The following is an 18,681-nucleotide window of genomic DNA, read 5'->3' as shown; positions in this document are numbered from 1 at the left end:
TTAAGACAATACAATAATAAATAATAATAATAATATTAATAATAATAATAATAATGAAAGCATGTTACATGTATATGTTTACACTGAAAATCCAACACAAGACTGACTCCAGAAGGTTGAAGACACATATGCACATCACTGAAACACAATCTTATCAGCCTTTTCCCCCGACATTTCTCCAGTCACAAAATAGATTATTAGGTGGAATATATTTGACTTTAATAGATTTCTAAAGGTAAATCTCTATTGTGTGACTGCTTATAAGAAGCATCAGCAATGAGAGAATTTTGTAGTCATACACAGAGTTTGTGGGGTGGGGGGGAGCACTACAGAGTTTCACTTTGTTTAAATGGCGAAGTGGAGAGGCCTCGTTCACCTGTTTGGAGCTGGCTGGTGAATGTTCCAAGACAGCCGGGCCGCGATTGGATTTAATAAGGACAAATTGTTAAATTGTTACAATGTAATTTAAAATCTGCTTTAAAAATAAACATACATGTTTATTTATGTTTGTTTGTTTTGTCCATATGTGCTCGTTCCCCAATTGGTAGGCCAGGTCTCAGCTGCTACAATTAGTTTTTTGTTGTTGTTTTTTTGCACCCCACTGGCTCGAATGTCAAACTCTGCCAATGAGCGGAGTTACAGTACAACAACATCCAGAAAACTTACTAAACTAACTAACTTGTCCAGTGCACCTTAATCTATTAAATTCAATGGAATGCGTTCTTTTACACTGAACTTGGAAAATTTGGGATAGCTCTGTCAAACCCCTCCGCCCAGCACTTTCAGGACTCAGTTATAACTGTGGATCAAATCTTTTTGTAGCCACATTTATAGTCAGTCAAGTGTTTCTCAAATAATTTCTCCACCTATCTAATAAACAGTAAAAAAAAACAATGAAATTATTACATTATATATTTTTCTTTTAGTTGGATGAAAACTGATAGTGAAAGTCACAAGAACAGACAGGTAGGACAGTGTCGTTGATCAAGGGTGAGCTGCTGGGAGCTTCTGAAGGCAGAACAAAGCAAGTTTATCACCAGCTGCATTAGGAAGTACAGATGAAACTCTACAAGACACTACTGTAAATTTGATTAAGCACAAAAAAAGCTCTCACAACGTACAATAAGCAATATATATTCTGTATCAGTCTACTGTAGAACATTCTCTGCTCTTTTATTTACAGAAAAACAAAAGGATGCATTGCATTGAAGTTGGCACACAATAGCAGCGATCAGACTGAGTAGTGAAATTTGCACTTTTGATCTGGCCTATCAGTGTGGTCTCTGCCTGAGTGCAAACTGTCTGTAATTATTTAGAATTATATCAGGGATTAAAGTGCAAAAGACATACACAATAATACTTAATAATAGAAACACACAGTTACACACTCAGCGATGGACGCTCCCTTTTAGTGTAGTCATCCTGCATCATTCAAGATAATATAGATGTTCTGTTGTGACCCTCGGCAGACTGGAGGATGTAGTGGAAGCGTTAATCTACTTGAGGTGAAAGAAGCCGGTTGGTTTTGTTGGTGCAGCCATCAGCATGTTAGCTTGGTTCTTGTGAGTTATGTGGATCTATAATAAATACATAAAATGATTTTGGTAAATGACAATTTTATTATTTGTATTCAAATTCCTTTAAAGTGATGCCTAATATCTGATCTTCTTAGGGAAATGTATAAAATGTCATTAAAAAAAAAGACCTGAGCACTGAATTCTACCTGAATTCTCAGTTCCCAGTTTACTAGGTACACCTATATAAACCTAATCCAGTCCTCCAATAAATCCTCCCATCTTCATGAAGGTTATAGTCTGGCATCGCTAAACCTATCCTCACAGGGCTGTACCAGCGCTGGAATATAGTCTGGCTTATATACTTTTGGATGGGTGAAAAAAAATGTCCCGACTTGTTCTTGTTTGTCCTTCTTTAAACTAATCACAACCGTCCTGTCCCAACGATGCTCTTGCAAAGTAGATAGCAGAAATACCAGAAGGGGGAGGGACATCACGTTGATGTCAGGCCTTATACCAGCAATGTACATCTGTTAAGCCAGACTATTCAGTTCATGTGCATTTTGTGGCGCTGTCATATTGTATGGCAATGACATTGTTTTTAATATCAAGACACTATGAACTGTGAATAACTGGGTGACCGAGATTCGGTTGGTAGTTTGCTATGAATCCCAAGGTTAGTGGATCGATCCTTTTCTTAAGATTGTTTTTGGGGCATTTTAGGCCTTCAATGACAGGACAGCTGAAGAAGTGAAAGGAGAGAGAGAGGGGGAATGACATGCAGCAAAGGGCTGCAGGTCGGAGTCGAACCCTGCCCTGCTGCGTTGGGAGTAAACCTCTACATATGGGCGCCCACTCTACCAACTAAACTATCCGGGAGTCCGAGTGGATTGATCCTTAAGCTTCCCCTGTTCACATAAGCAAATTGCACACAATGTATTGGTGCGATAACTGTAAGTCACTTTGGATAAAATTAATGTGATATAATGTACAAAAAAAGAGAAGCCTCAAACACTTGCTGATTCCACAGAGTGACAGCCCTGATCCCTCACAGATTAAAATTGGCTTCGAGCAGCTCATACAGATAAACATAATCAGGGCGAATACTAACTGTGTTTGTGCTGTAGTGGCGATGTGTCTCTGACACAGTAACCAAATAAATCTATGGATGAATTGAACTATGTTGTACACTACGATGCTGTAACCCCTGGCTTTAACAAATCTAAAATGGGTCTTGACCATAGAAATAACATTCTTTTTCTATGGTCTTGACTCTTGGCACTGAATTAAATTGGTTAATAACACTTACAGTACATGGAGGCTGCATCCAGGGCTCCCCATCAATTTGCATGGGCAAGGCTTTGATTGTCCTGCACACAGGGAGGAGATAAAGTGAGATTTAAATATACTGTACTATTTATACTGTACTTGAACATTGTGTGTCTGTTTACATCAGACTGCATAGAGAGAAACAAAATACCAGGACCACCTGTTGTTGTCTTATTATTATTATTGCCATGATCCACTTGTAGGTAAAAGTAAACAACCTGATGGTAATTTGGGAAGTCTGTGCCAGTCTGTGCCCAGCTCTCTTCAGTCCACTGTAGATCTGTCCCATTTCTATGGCTCCTTCCAGCCCCACCACTTCCAAACGCTCATCACTCATATCTGCGGAGTGACAAAACACACACAGATGACATTTAAAGTGTCTAAAAGATTAAATCAGCTTTAAAAATCAACCAGCGTGACAGGATTCACACGCAATGAGGCAGGGAGGGCTTACTGACAATATTCAGACACAAACAAATGTGGTGATTTATGAAAGTACAGACCTTGAGAGATTGTTTTTAAAAGGTCAGGGTCAGTGATAACCTCACTGTTCTCCACCTCTGGCACACTATCAGGCTTCTTGGACTCGCCCCAAAGGTTGGAGCCTCCGTGCATGCTGGGTATGTTGAGGACAGCTATGCCCTCCAGCGACATGTTGCTCAGGTCCAGGGTCCTCCCACAGCACTGGTGAAGGCAAAAAACAACAACAAGATGTTGACACAACTGAACAAAAGCAATTATGTGAATTTCTGTACAAATATTTAACAGCTACATGACTATATCAGATATTCTAACCTCAATCATTAGACACTCCTTCAACTTCTTACAAGACGCAGAAATGGTCTCAGTAGTGGCAAACTCAAAATACCAAAGTTTGTTCTTCATTCTTAAAAACAACAAAAAACAACAACTTCACCTTTATGGATTTAAAAAAGAGCTCTGTTACACTTTTCATCAGAAAACACTCTTTGTTCACACAGTGAGCATGAATCCTCACCTGCTGTTGAATCTCTGGGGGTGTTTCTCTCTCATGGAATGGAAGCGATGAGCGATAGAGGCATCCTGTCAAAGTCATATTTTCAATAATGTATTCTCGTTTCTGTGTACGTCAAAAAAAAATAGTAAGAAATGTTTTTTGCGCTTAGGGTTTTTTTGGGTTAAAGAAATCCTTCTATAATAATGTGTGATGTTATCATTCTTTCCAGCTGAGACAGTGACTCACCACTCCAATAGAGAAGTAGTTGTTAATGATCTGGAAGGGCACAGGGTCTCCTGCCTCTTGGGGGTCGTCTGGTATCACCTGGATGCTCCAGCGGTCCATGAGAACCAACTGGCTAGCTTCGATCTCCTTCAGGATCTCTCTCAAGTCTGACCCATCGTAGCCTTTCATAGGATTACAGAAGAAGCAGAAGAAGTTAAACTATGGTTCCAAAGGTGCAAATACCTCAGTGATGGTGTCGAGTTAACATGCTGATGATTTTACCTCCTCCCCAGCGAAGACAGCGAGCCAGGTCATTCCCGGTGCCCAGAGGCAGGACAGCTACTGGAGGATGCACCGGCAGGTTTTCTTTGTCTGAAATCACAGGAACATTTTTTTTTTTTTTTTATATTTAGCCTTAGGGATGGTTATCTTAATTAACTCTCAGAAACCCACAAAAGGAGCCACAGTACCTATAGCATCCAGTAGCCAACCAACGGTGCCGTCTCCTCCACACACCAAGATCCTGTACTCACGCAGGTTGCGGAAGAAGTGTAGTCTGAGAAAACAAAGACAACATTAATGTGGAGAAAGTCAAATGTGTACAGTTAGTAGGTGAAATATTAGTAGCCTTACTATGCTGTCTGTGGGTGTTTATTTGTAATCGCGACTTTTTTCTCTGAGTCCCGCCCTTCTGTCCCTTTCGTTTCGGATCTATAATATTCTATAAACTATATATAGAGGTTAAAAATTGCCTACTGTGTGCAGGTATAGTGGTGAAAATTTACTGTACCCTGGTGTAGGACCTCCGTTGGAAAGGTTGTACACTTGACGTGGGTTCAGCAGGTACTGAAACTTCCTGAGCACTCTGTGAAAAACATTGAGACGCACACACACAAATTGACACATCCAGGTGATATGATATTCTATGTGACATAAAAATGAATGCACTGTAGATTTTTTTACACTAAGAGTGAAATAAAGTTACACAAACATATCAAGACTTTGAGCTGCTCACCGTTGACCCTGCTTCCCTCCACTTTTTGGGTTCACAAACACCAGCAGAGGGTGGGTGTCTGGAATCGTGACAATCTGAAGAATACATGACAGATTAAGATCCAATGGATTATATGTAGGCTACTGTATCTCATCTGAAAAACACATACAGTACATGATATGTAAGGATACACGGACATGCTGTGAGTCAGGTCACTGTACACATTTTGTACATAATAACTTTTGAGGCAGTGTCATTTAAACTTCTGCTGCTGTTGAATCATAAAGATTTGGGGGGTTTCAAGGAAAATAGCCTTTGTTTACACATTACTACCATACACCATAACTTCTTTGTGTCCTGTCTCACATTAAAAATTTTGATTTCTTTAATATTCAAACATTATGATGGTATATAGCAATTGCCATAGTAGATATTTTTAGAATTTAGGAATATTCCACTTACACAATGAAGCAGTGTATTTAGACATATTTGAGAAGTGGAATATGCTGCAGGAGTACGTTTTGGTAGTTTTTACCAATGGTACCTTTGTAATATGTTGAAACCAACATGATTTTAAGTTTGTGACAGGTAGTGAGTATTAGGTACTTTAAATACTGGATCAGTGGCCTTGTCTCAGCTGAAGCGGACATAACCATGAGAGGTGTATTTGTCTAGGATTTCATCCAAAACCCAGAACAGAACCAATCAGTTACAAAGACACTGGCACAGTCTTTTTTAACATTAAAATCTTGTGAAAATAACATGACAAATCACTCAAATTACCTCTTCCAAAAGCAATGATATGAAGATTGTAGTTTGAGAAGACAACTTGAAATACACCTCACAGAAAAGACACAAGTGCACAGTTGGAAAAGAAATGCGAGTGTGTAGGAATATGTGACAACGACAGACCTGCAGGATGTGGCCATCAGGGGTGACATTTAACAAGCTAGTGTCCTCCTCCTGCAGGAAACACGGGACAGTTAAACAACAACAGACAATTAACTGACAATAATGAAAAAAATCTAAATCTGATAAAGCCAAATATATATATATATATATATATAATATATATATATATATATATATACATACACACACACACACACATACTGTTCATATTACCTTTGAGACAGCGTATATGGCCCACGGAGGCAGAATATGATCTCTAAGTTGCCCACAATCACAGGAGGACAAGCCAGAGAAAAGACACTCATCATGACGCTTAAAAAGAGACAAGACTCAGTGAACATACAAAAAAAAGATCCCCCTAATTCATTTATTATTGTCCAAACACACACACACTCCTCACCATCTCCTGGCACCACACACAACGTTTCCCCGCTACAGTTTTGATCTTCTTGTGGCAAACCTGACACTTGGAAGAGTTGCAGTCAGCTCTGATCCAGTCGTGAGCTGCTACCTGAGACACAGAGGAGTAGAAAAGGAGAGGTTGAGGGAAAGGTGTAATTCACTGCTATTACTTATCTTGTTTTTATTAAGATTAACAGTTTGATAAATGGAAGCGATTACAGGACCATGACAGTTACTTCTTTTTCCATTTCTAATTACCCAGAAAAAAATGCACCTATTCTTCTACTCATAATGTCTAGGCAAGTCTTTAGATGATATCAAACTCCTGTTCCAGGACCAACGTTCACTACAGTGGTGCCAAACCCAACCCAAGCTCTGAATGGCTTCAAGGAAAATGATGTTATAGTTGAATTTAAAATAATCCAAACAGATCACACCCATCTTAGAGCAGCTGTGGAAGTTAAAGTTAAAGACAACGTTTGATTTATGAATTTTTGGATAACCTTTGACAGGTAGACGTGCATCAACAGATTTAATATAGAGCACACATGCACATCAAACCTCCGGCAGCAGCTGACGAAACTTGGCCAGTTCACTGTTGTGATCCATCACAGATCGTGTGTTGTGGTTGCGACACTACACCGGAAAAAGACAGTGAACACATCATTGTCCATGTCTGAGCAAAATCAGGACATTTAGCAGATGTGCAGAGCAGACTGTGCCAGCTGTAATCTGCACTTAAAAAACATGGATGGGCTGCACTTATTGCCGACTAATGCACTTTGGTGTTCCATGTCGGTAAAGTGTTTACTGTTGCTGCCGTTTTGGTCAGTAAAAAGAGAACTGACAGGGATATATTCACATGACAAATGTGAGTATTCAGTTCATTATTGACCTTGACAGTAGTTTGACAACATCATCACCAAAAACTCAAGGTCCATTTAATAGCTTTTTTTTTCTTTTTCTTTTTTTACAGATTTAGTTTAAAAATAAAAAATTCCAAAGATAAGACATTATCATTGTCAGCAAATCTCATGAAATGACCAAAACCAGTATGAATTATTATGAATTAAAGTATTGGCTGTATATCCACAGCCTGATTTTATTTCCATGGAAGTTAGGCTTCATTGTTGTCCAAAAACACACCATTGCACTGGATGATATGTTCTTTCATTACAATTTACATGCACACTGTAGTTTATTTTGAGTCAATCCCACATACAATGTTCTGCTGTCGCAATTATTAATTAATTACAAACGCACCAAATGTATATCAATCTGAAGCAGAAAATAGTACCCAATAAATGCACTATTTCTTCCCTTTTTGTGTGACCATAGAAAACTGTTTGCCCAACTGTTTTAGGGAATTACTTTTTTTTTTTTTTAAACGAAGTGGGAAAACTTATTGAGAGACAATCTAATGTATTGTTGGTTTTGGTTTTTGATTGTTTTTCATACGATATGTAGACAATTTCAAAAATATAGATTATATTTATAAATCCAAAGTAAGTGGGGTTGTTGTGTGTGTCCTTACACCAATCCTCGGTTTAGATTTAACAAAAGTACGAGCACAGGGTTCGGGATTCTTGTTGGCACACTGACTGTGGACGGTGTACTTGCAACCTGAGGAAGAAGAACAAATATTACAGAGGTGACTGAGTTCAATATAAAGCTTCCTCCACTAAAATGTATAGGATTTTATAGCAATAAATATTATACATATAATAATAGACAAATAATAAACAAGATTAAACAAGTGAACTAGAAAGGGTGGGACTCCTCCACTTCTTTTGTACTGTGTGTGAGGTGCGTGGCTGCCCCCTGATGGTGGCTGTGAGAGCTTACAGGTGCAGCAGAGTCCCTGCTTCCCGAGGCCGAGCAGCATGCTCTGACACACACTGCAGTAGGTTGGCCTGTTAAAGTGCTTCATCCTCCAAATATGCTGCCCATCCCTCTCTGTCATCTGCGGGTGAGGGGAAGACAAAAAAACAAAAATAAAAGAAAACAGGACCCATAGCTGATCAAACTAAAATTAGTCTATATCCACGTATATAACGTCCGGGTTTGCTCCGGTGCCGTCAAAAATTCTGCCGTATGTCCTTTTTTTTCTCCGACAGATGTCTGTTATCTTACGCTTTCTTGGTGTTGTAATTTTAAATTCCAGTGGATTTATCTATGGTTGACTGCTCCTTAGATCTCGGCAGGCTAAATCCAGACAGCCAGCTAGACTATCCGTCCAATCAGAGTTTTCTGTTGCACGACTAAAACAACTTTTGAACATACACATTCCACCAAAACAAGTTCCTTCCCAAAGCTATTTTGCAGCGGCACCAGGGCTCCGTCCGGCCCATGGCAATTGTGATTGGTTTAAAGAAATGCCAATAAACCAGAGCATGTTTTTCTTCCATCCCAGAATGCTGTGTGGACTAGCCAGACCTTCATCCGCTGTGCTCTGGAGGAAGGTCTGGTAATGCAATTCTACACTAAATTGACCCAAAAAAACATTAACATTTAGAGTTGGCTTATTCCTGGCAACATTACCAAAACAGGGGATGTTGTGGGGAAATGTAAGTGTTGTATGTGGCATCAAATGTTTTTGTCCTGTCACCTTCAGTCCAAGCAGAACAAGTAAAGGCACGTTGTTCATGCCTCCCTTCACCCATTCCTCCAGAGTGACAGTCCCACTGTCATCCACATCGATCGCTGTCATCATGTCTTTGAGCACCTGTTCAAATACAAAAACAGCTGGTGGTTATTTCTGGAATAACTCCTGTTTAGTAAACTTCCTTTTACATTTGTCAGCTTCTGTAATTAAGCTGTTATTTTGATGTAAAATAAATCTTCCGTTACAAATCCCACCCCTCATGTAGACCTTTTCTGAAAATTCAGAACTATATCAATAACAGAATTAAAATGAAAAGCTTTAAAATGAAAAGACATCAAAATGAGACTCATACTGGTCTGAGTTCAGTCACGTCCCAGCCCAGGTAATCAGCAGCTCGCATCATCTGGGTGATTATACGATCCACCTCCTGATGGAGAGACAACAGGGTTTACATTCACAGTAACCATATTCATCTTAATCAATGTGAAAAATACTGTCTACGGCTGACAACTTTGTGCTGTACATCCAAAACCAGCCACTCAATCAAAGTAAATATACAACTTCACAAAATTTAAATTCCTGTAAGTTAAACGTAGTCAAATTGCAGCTGGGTCTTATTATTTACTTTTATATGATGATAAAAGGTTGGCTTAGTGTTTACATTTTTTTGTCCTTTGTATAATTAAAGATATTGATTTTGAAAATGGACTGGTTTAGGATTATTGGACTGTTAAGACTTAAATAAGGCTTTTACAATATGCAGAGGAGAAGCAGCGCCGTAAAGGTTTAACGTATTAATAGACCTTTATTTACTGTTTGAACTAATTTGTGGGCTCATATTTTATCCATGTTGCCAGCCGCCGCACCAGCAAGATCCACATAAGGATGTTCACTGTCAGAGGCATTTTCTGTGCAGCTCCTTCAACTTACATATGTAGAAAAAATAAGGAGCTTAGTTATTAAGAACCCCCAATAACTTGACTGTTCAGGGGGGTCCAATGTGTTAAGGGGTCCAAGAACAACATTACATTTTGCAGAACTAACTGCAAACAAGAAATCTATACGGGTAACTGAATAAAAAAACATCCTAAATGCTTTGGTAATTTAGGCATCATAAACACAGAGCAGTTAGAACAACTTGTCAGTGATTCTGAGTAACTTACTGAGCTGTCCAGGAGTTTGTTGCAGTCTTTATCATACAGTTTGAAAGTAACTAGAAAAAAACAAAGTCAGTCAGTAATCCAACTGTTGTTTTTTCAGCTTTTACCTTCCAAATCATTAATCTTACTTATTTATCAGTATTAAAAATGTACATTTAATGCATTTGCACTATAATAAACATGTCACAACGAGTTCAAAAGAAAGATGAAACCAACATTCAAGCTTCTCCCGGGGCTGTCCTTCCTCCAGCACTGAGAAGTAACAGGACACATCACGAAGAAAGACCCCGCCTGAAGATAAAGAAATACTGAATTGTTGGACCAAACTGGAAACCTTTATTACATTCCTGAGGTCTAAAACCACCGTTTTTTCAGTTCCAGAGGAAAATGTATAACTGCAGGATTAAAACTTTAAAAGCAAATATGTTATTAAAGGTGCCCTGCCACATAAAACCGTTTTTAGTTCGATTTTTTTTAAATATGTTAGGTCCATAGTCTTTGTGTTATGTCATGAATGTGAAAATGAACTGCTACCTCTCCTGTCAGCTCTAGCCACTGAAAAGAAAAGCAGAGAAATCAGTCCAAATACAAAAGCTGGTCAGTCTGATGTCATGTTGCCTGAGCCTGATCTGCCCAGTTGCACTGAGTAAAAAATGCTGACAGCTAGGCTCTCATTGGTTAGCTGTTGACCAATCAGAGTCAAGCAGCTTAGCTCGTTGATTATTAATGAGAACTGGCACAAATCGAGCTGAGTTGTCCTGCAGGCTTTCTATACCACGCTAGAATGGTTTGAAACAAGGTAACCAAGGCATTTTTTCCACAAAAAGAGTCCATAGTAGAACTTCAGACATTACCACAAAGTGATGAAATACGTGTGGTAGGGCACCTTTAAAGGCTGGTTACTGGAACAGGTGCACTAATATCCAAAGCTATTCTACGCCTACGGCTTTATTGCAATGATGCAGCACTACAAGATAATAAAAAAAGACAATAAAACAAGTGGGCGTTGGACAAAGTGTCCAAAAAGAAATATTCTTTGTAGCATTCTTTCTTTCTTTGATTATTTGTAGCATGTTATATGGTGCATTCACAACCACACTCAGAGCTGAGCATGACTGCAAAGCTTTTCCTCTTAGCACCGGCTCCATGCTATCATGTATAAAAAGATCAGGCTTTCAAAATGATTTACCTCCTTTGGGCAGATGGCTCTTTGTGGACCCATGCTCCACATGTTGAAAATACCTAAAAAGGCGTTGGCAAAAATCTGCAGGGAAGTCATCCACTTCTAGGTAGGTCTTAAGAAAGAGACAGAAACCAACTGCATCGACGCACTGTGGAGAGAAATGTAACTCATTGTTGAGACTCAAGGTCAAAACAATAATGTGTTCACATTTAAATTTATTGTAATGCTTTATTTTACCACAACTGTGATTTCTAGACAATTATCTAACAATTTCTGAGAGAAGACTATTTAAAAAATACTAGGAAAGAAACAAAAATCTTGAATTGATTCACTTTGAATTAATACATTTCATATAACGGCTAGCGCAAACCACAGCACAAACATGTCAATTTATATACAGTCAAGCAGACAAACTGACATACATGTAGAATATAATTTCCAGTATTACATAAATATATAATCAATTTTAATTGAAGATTTTCTTTTGAAGAAATTCATGTTTTCTCTATAGTTAATGCCAAATGAAATAGTTATTTTTTTGGAAACTTCCTACAAAATGTGTTACACAAAAATGGGAAATTACCACACCGTAAAATAAAGTAATCGGAGTTACCTCTCCGTTGCTGTACTGGGCCAGCCGACCCCCAGGTTGAAACTCCTTGATCACATCTTTCACCCTCAAACTGCTGTCTGCAAAGAGAACGTCCGAAATGTCAAAAAGTGAGTGAATTAACAAATCAAAAAGGACAGAAGAACATAACTATATTTAATGCCATTAACATTTTTCCTATACGAAGCTGTGCTATCTGTCTGTTCCGTACAGGAATAATAAGAAAATCTAAGGTTGATTAAAAGAATTAAAAGTTGTTAAAATTGAGAGCATAATAATTACATAATTACATCCTAAATGCTAAAACTGGAAACAAATGTGAGATCATCACTAATTGTGGACATAGACGTAATGTGTGTATCCTACATTAAATCTGGGCCATGCTGTCAGAGGTAAAACAGATGTTCTTTCAGAGGTCCAGAGAGGCGTGAGTGTAATTATCCTTCCATCCATTATCCCCCCCCACCCCCCAACACTAAAAGCCTAAAGTACACACTCATTTCATTTCTTTCAAAGCCTCTGAGTGTACAGCTGAATGTTTTTAGCCCCGTACCACTCCTGTCAACAGGTCTATCCAGTTCTGTATTAGCTCAAACTCCAACGGAAAAGCATGCACTTACAGCCTGGAGTTGTTGTTTGTGTTTTTGTGTTGATGCTGAATGATCCTCAGAGGATCTACTGTATGTGGAGCAATTTTGTGTTGAGTAACTTCCTCAGTCATTTATTAGATGTCCGACGCTTATTGATTACTGCTGTTTTCACTTTTTGTGAAAACTGATCTCCCAAAGGAGAGATTCTCAAGTTTGAGAGTAGCTGGAACACATTAAAGTAAGTCAGTGATCCATAAGGGTATAAGAAACGTCTGTACACCCAAATCAATCAGGATGTGCTTTTAAATCCAGTCTCTTAGTTTCTATATATTTAGCACACAAGAGTTATATGTTCCAGCATTTTCCTCCCATTTACTCTCTTCTGTTGGACATGTAAACTGAAGAATAAGTACTCTGATGGATTTAAGTGTGTGAGCTTGTCTTCAAAGTTACACTCTCTTCTTGACTTTGCTTTTCCCTCTACAGTGGTGAAAGTATTCAGATCTTTTCTCTTAGACTTAGACTTAGACTTAGACTTAGACTTCTCTTTATTTATCATTTTGGGATGACTCCCGCAAGGAAATTGAAAATTCCAGCACCAGTTTTAGCAAGAAAGAACAAATTAAAAAATAGATTAAAAAAAGAAAAGAAAAGACAGTATAAAGACAACAAAATAACAATAATGATAATAACAACAATAAGAACATTTGTCAAATAAAACAAACAAAAGACCATAAATTATTATTAAAGTGTCAGTGTTGAGTCCAGTATTGAAGTGATAAAGTGACTAGGTGTGCGTGTATGTATGTATGTATGTGTACTGTGTGTATGTATGTATGTATGTTTACTGTGTATGCATGTATGTATATATGTATGTATATATGTATATATGTATGTATATATGTATGTATGTGTGTATGTATGTATGTATGTATGTATGTGTGTATGTGTAAAGTACTAACATCACGCTGTAAAAATAACAGTAAGCCAATAGCCCACTGTACTTGTATATACTGTTGAGTCTTATTTGTACCAAAACGTATTTTATAAGCTCTTACTGTAATATGTTTTGTATGCAAAAATCTTAATTTTTAAAGTATTTTTAAACCTAGAAACTAAAACTTAATAATTATAATAATAATAATAATAATAATTGTAGTAGAGTACAGGTAGAAAGTGGTATGAAATTTAAAAAAAAAAAAAGAGTTTGTAGTAAGTACAGTACTTGAGTCAATGCACTTAGTTACATTCCACCACTGCAAAAAATACTATTACAGGTAAAAGTCTTGCATTCAAAAATTACGGATGTAGAAAAATATATTTAAAATATCAAAAGTAAAAGAAATGCAATAACAATCATGGTATACATTACAGTAAATTATTTGACAATTGTTACTGATGCGTGAAGTAGTGTTTTACTGTTTTTAGTTGGTCCAGCTGGAACTTATTTCAATTATATTATGTTAAAATGGGAGGTTTAATCTGTAACAATGTGTTACATTTGATGATCTGATTACATGTGTTGTATTTAAAATCTTAATCTACAAAGTAACTTTTGGCTGTCAGATAAACTTGCAGTAAAAAGTACAATAATTGTAGTGGAGTAGAAGTGTAAAGTAACATAAAATGGAAAAGTACAGCATGAGTTCACATATTAAGTTGCATTCCACCTCTGCAAATAATTATTATATATAAACACATATTCAGTCATAAGTGGATCTAAAGGCAGTTGTACATAATAATGCATATTTTGACTGATTTCCCAAAAGAGAGATTGTGTTTTTGTTTTGTCCACCACTCCACGAGCTATGTCAATTGAATATTCCTAAAATCAAAAAATATCTACCATGGCAATTACTATATACCATTATAATGTTTGAATATTAAAGTAATCAAACTTTTTTAGTGCGAGACAGGACAAAAAGAAGTTACGGTGCATGACTAGCAAAACTGTGGCGATGTTTTGTACATGCATGCTTGGTCTCAGAGTTTACATGCACAGGACACCGTATACCATGGAGCTCTGAGGTTCATCACTGGTTTTAAATCCCTCACTCGCCATTGTGAACCGTATGAACGTGTTGGATGGCCTTCTCTATCAACACAAAGTCTTCAACACTAGCATACTTTCGTTTACAGAACAAGGCTATTTTAGGTCTACTTCCATCCTACCTTCTGACCTATATCAGTGTAGATAGTATCGGGACTTACAATCTTTGTTGCCAGGATCTTTTCCTTTTGTCTGTTCCAAAGGTTAGAACTGAGCTGCAGAAAAATGTGTTTAAGTTTGCTGCTCCCTCTACCTGGAACAAGTTACTGAAATCCATGAAACTCAATGAGCTGGTCTCATTGGTTGCTTTTAAGAGGATGACTGATTGAGTGACTTGGTCAATCTTGGTCAACTTGGTCACATTTGGTTGTAGTTGTTTTGCCTGATGAGTTGTGGCTGCCTTTGAGGGATTTGCTGATTCTGTTGCGTTATGTTTTTAGTGTTTTGTGTATTCGTATATATGTGTGGTTGTACCGCTGCCTGTCTTGGCCAGGATACTGTTGAAAAAGAGTTTTTTTATTTTTTTATCTCAATGAGTCTATTCCTGGTTAAATAAAGGTAAATAATAAATAAGAAGAAGAAATCAGGAGACAACCATCTCATTGGCCGGTGCAGTACTGACATGCAGGTTAAAAACGGTTAATTGTAAAGAAAAAAAAGAAAAAAAAAGAAGTTACATGAAAATGTAAAACTTACATTCCATGTAATGCTGCAGCTGGATAAAATCCACAGGAGTCAGGGACCCCTCTGTATCGTCAGAGGAGGCCATGCTGATCAGCTGACTGAGCATAGAGAAGACAGAATGACAGTAAGGGGAACAACAACAGGATGAAGCGTTAACTGTACATGTATGTATGTATGTATGTATGTATGTATGTATGTATGTATGTATGTATGTATGTATGTATGTATGTATGTATGTATGTATATATGTATGTAACTATGTGTCTATGTTTCGGCATGTCCATAGCCTCTTTCCGACCAAGTAGTTACAGGAACGTAGCAATAGGAATAGTCCACTTCTAAACAGTTCTACTAACTATTCTCCCCCAAAAAGGTTTTTTTCCGTTTGCATTCACATTGGCCAAGAGGCCATAGGAACTGACCTTTTGATATTATAACACAGCTATCTAACTTCCACTATGCGGCAAAAGGGAAAAGACCCTGCCCTGAAGTAGGAGCTGAAAGAGTTACAGGAACTGTGGCCAGAACAATTTAATAATCCCCAAATTGGTCCATTCAGAACACTAAATAAAGGGTTCTAGGAACGTTATGTTCTAAAAACGGCAAAAATCCCTCCGGTCGGAAACCGTGGTTACTGCGTCAAGGCTAAGCCTCTTTATATGAGAGTGCGCTCTACCAGGTGAGCCACCCTGGCACCCTAATTTTATTTTTTAACATGTTCAAAATAAACTATACTAAAAAAAGATGCAGGACCATGGAGGTATGGTCTTCCATTTAATAGGTATTAGGTCATCCACTGTGTGCATTAACATAACTGGTTTTCCTTCATTCTTTAAAAGTGAATACCAGACGTGAGTCAAACTCTTCTCTCTTTAGAACCCACTGATCAACCACAGTTTCTGGATCCAGACAGTCTGGGGCTTCCCTTCTAGCTGAGGAATCCAAGGAATCACCGATGACAATAGACCTCAGCAGTCCCACCCCTCCTCCGAGAGATCTTAGGTTCCGGAAGTGACTTTCCCATTCATTTCTTCCATTGACATCTGGAAAAATCTGTATGTAAAGAGTTTTACCCCATGCCTTAGGCTAACCAGCTACGACGTGACTCATAAGCATACAACATACCATTTCAAGTGAAAAAACTAACAGAAAATCCCCCAAAAAGTAAAAAGAACAAGATTGTGTACCTATTTTCCTTTCCATGCAAAGGAACTACTCATCCCATAAACCCCCGCACACCACTGAATAATATCATCGAAGACAACTGCCAAATAGCCTCTTGAACAACTTTCAATCCTTCCAAACAACAGCCTTGCACACTTTTTCCTAGTGATATTGTTTTTTATATAGTGAATGTACAGTTAATAGCAGTTATTTCAGTAGTAATCGTGTAATGATTGATATGACTCATACAGAATGAAGGCTAGTAGCCTAGCTAAAGTGAACGTATTATGTTAACTAACGTTACCAACCTCCCTGCAAAACTCACCACAACTTTGTAGGTCTTGTCCCTCATGCGACAACCTTGAGGAATCGTTTCAGCCCTAAACTTTACATTTTCTTGCCATTGACGTCACTCAGCTCCCCATTAATATACTGCTCATTTTAGCCTAACTTATTATATCTATCTGTAAAAAATTCAGTTTATAATAAAAGCCATCTGTATATATATTCATAGTACATATTCACCTGTAAACTCTGTAAACCATCAGTATATTATGTTCATTGTACATATCTGTAAAAATTCTATTTATAGTAATATCCCCCTGTATATTATATTCAGTAAATATCCAGCTGTAAATCTTGTTCACAATACTTGTTATCTATATATTATATTCATAAGACAAATCTATGTGTAAAATTCTGTTTATAATAGTATTCATTACTATATTTATTCACTACTTATCCATGTCCTGCACTTATGGAATCATTGTATATCCTGCACTTACTGCTATTGCACTTCTGGTTAGACCTTGTTGCCTTGTACCTGTACCTGTGTAATGACAATAAAGTTGAATCTAATCTAATCTAATTAATGTCCAAATGTCCCCAAAATGGTCTCAATTGTTTGTGCTATTATGTTTTTTTGATTTTTGTTTTTAAGTTTTTACACTTTGTAGGTTCCAAGCATGCTGCCGATTAATGTACCCTGGAATCACAGAGTTCTAGCGAGACCACAATTTGAATTTGCTCAGTGAGTTACTCAGGCATCGATTAATGATACTCATTAACTATACCCTTGTAGCCGAGCTGCACCCATCACTTCTCGGCGAGCTAAACAGATGACAACAGTTTAATCTACCAGTTACCAATTTTCAGTTATTGGCTATTTTCTGTTGTATGGTTACATTATGTAAAGATTTGCAAGTGTGTCTTTCAGTGCCTTTTGTGATTTTGATTATAATCACAAAAGGTAAAACAAATGTTATGATAGAGAAAAAAAAACTTAATAAATTAGATAATTCTATTTGCCACTTATATGGGGATTCTACCTACCGACTTCCCACGCTACCTTGCCAAGACCTCTTTGCCACCCTGTGTAAAACTTTCTAGATCCGCCACTGCATAAGGGTCTGTATGTTGCAAAGTTTCAGCCTCTGCTCCGACGATGGATAATTAAGTGTCATCATGAATTAAACACCATGGCTGAAGAGATATTGATATAGATATGTGCTGGTACATGTATCAACCTATATTCTCTGCACAAGTTTCCCTTCCCACAATAAACGCTTTGTAATACCACACAAGCTTCAACCAACAACATACTGTACATCTGGCGAAGCAAATCCCAAATTCAATTAAAACCCATTTTAAGAAGGGGCGTCTATCAGGCAGGAATATAAAGACAGGGTCGGCTACCTGACTGAGTGACATGACAGGCACGACTTTGTCATTAAGGCCCTACTATGCTCTCTAGTGCTGCATAGGTGTTCATCCACAGAGGGAGGTGACCGAAACTGAACTCTAAAGGCTCCTTACCTTTCTCTCTCCTCAGACGCCAGCGGAGGTAGCCTAAATAAAAAGCTGTCCCAAACTCGGAGCTTCACAACAGGAACTTTGATTAGAGCTACGTACTATGTTTGACGGTGTTCTCAGACTGGAGTGGCACCGCTCTTACGCTGTACGCGTCCAAACGCAGGGAGGCACTAATAATGTTGCCCATGGGCTCAAACGCGGATGGGATATATTTTGAGGCCACTTGAGTTAAGGGTTATGTTTGAACTTTTGAGGATATGGGTAGAGAGTGGAGGAGTCGTAGCTCTCAGCGACATAATTCAGTGAATGGCACCGCCTTGCGCGTGTACGCGTACACAAACGCAGAAGCCACCCACAGGCACGCGCACCTGTTTGATTTAGCCTATTGTACCCTGCCAACAAGTCAACACATTTTCTAAATACTGCGGCTTTAAGCCTCAAACTCAAAGTGAGGTTTAGGCTCTCTACTAT

At 38.0% G+C, this 18,681-nt stretch overlaps 1 protein-coding gene across 5 annotated transcripts; it reads right to left on the bottom strand.

Moving 5' to 3' along the window:
- Positions 1–902: 902 nt before the first annotated feature.
- On the bottom strand, positions 903–18,296 carry dgkab (diacylglycerol kinase, alpha b). Of its 5 annotated transcripts, none has more exons than XM_032514587.1 (25): positions 18,214–18,296; positions 15,247–15,328; positions 11,914–11,990; positions 11,307–11,448; positions 10,334–10,408; positions 10,121–10,170; positions 9,310–9,384; positions 8,961–9,077; positions 8,198–8,315; positions 7,887–7,975; positions 6,914–6,988; positions 6,351–6,461; positions 6,164–6,262; positions 5,822–6,001; positions 5,060–5,133; positions 4,835–4,909; positions 4,515–4,600; positions 4,327–4,416; positions 4,066–4,226; positions 3,841–3,905; positions 3,639–3,729; positions 3,347–3,527; positions 3,062–3,182; positions 2,824–2,884; positions 903–1,577 (listed from the first exon to the last, which is right to left on the bottom strand). In XM_032514587.1, the coding sequence occupies exons 2-25, from the start codon at positions 15,317–15,319 to the stop codon at positions 1,497–1,499; spliced, it is 2,367 nt and encodes a 788-aa protein (XP_032370478.1). In that variant the 5' UTR covers positions 15,320–15,328; positions 18,214–18,296; the 3' UTR covers positions 903–1,496. The 5 variants fall into 5 exon arrangements, with proteins under 5 accessions (XP_032370478.1, XP_032370477.1, XP_032370480.1 ...); XM_032514586.1 differs by having other exon boundaries at positions 15,247–15,332; positions 18,214–18,290; XM_032514589.1 differs by having other exon boundaries at positions 5,951–6,001; positions 15,247–15,332; positions 18,214–18,290.
- Between the last annotated feature and the right edge of the window lie 385 nt (positions 18,297–18,681).

Source organism: Etheostoma spectabile, chromosome 4, assembly GCF_008692095.1.
Source record: "Etheostoma spectabile isolate EspeVRDwgs_2016 chromosome 4, UIUC_Espe_1.0, whole genome shotgun sequence".
NCBI lineage: Eukaryota > Metazoa > Chordata > Actinopteri > Perciformes > Percidae > Etheostoma > Etheostoma spectabile.
Note: the sequence above shows the minus strand (reverse complement) of the source record. Positions and strands in the feature narration are given on the sequence as shown.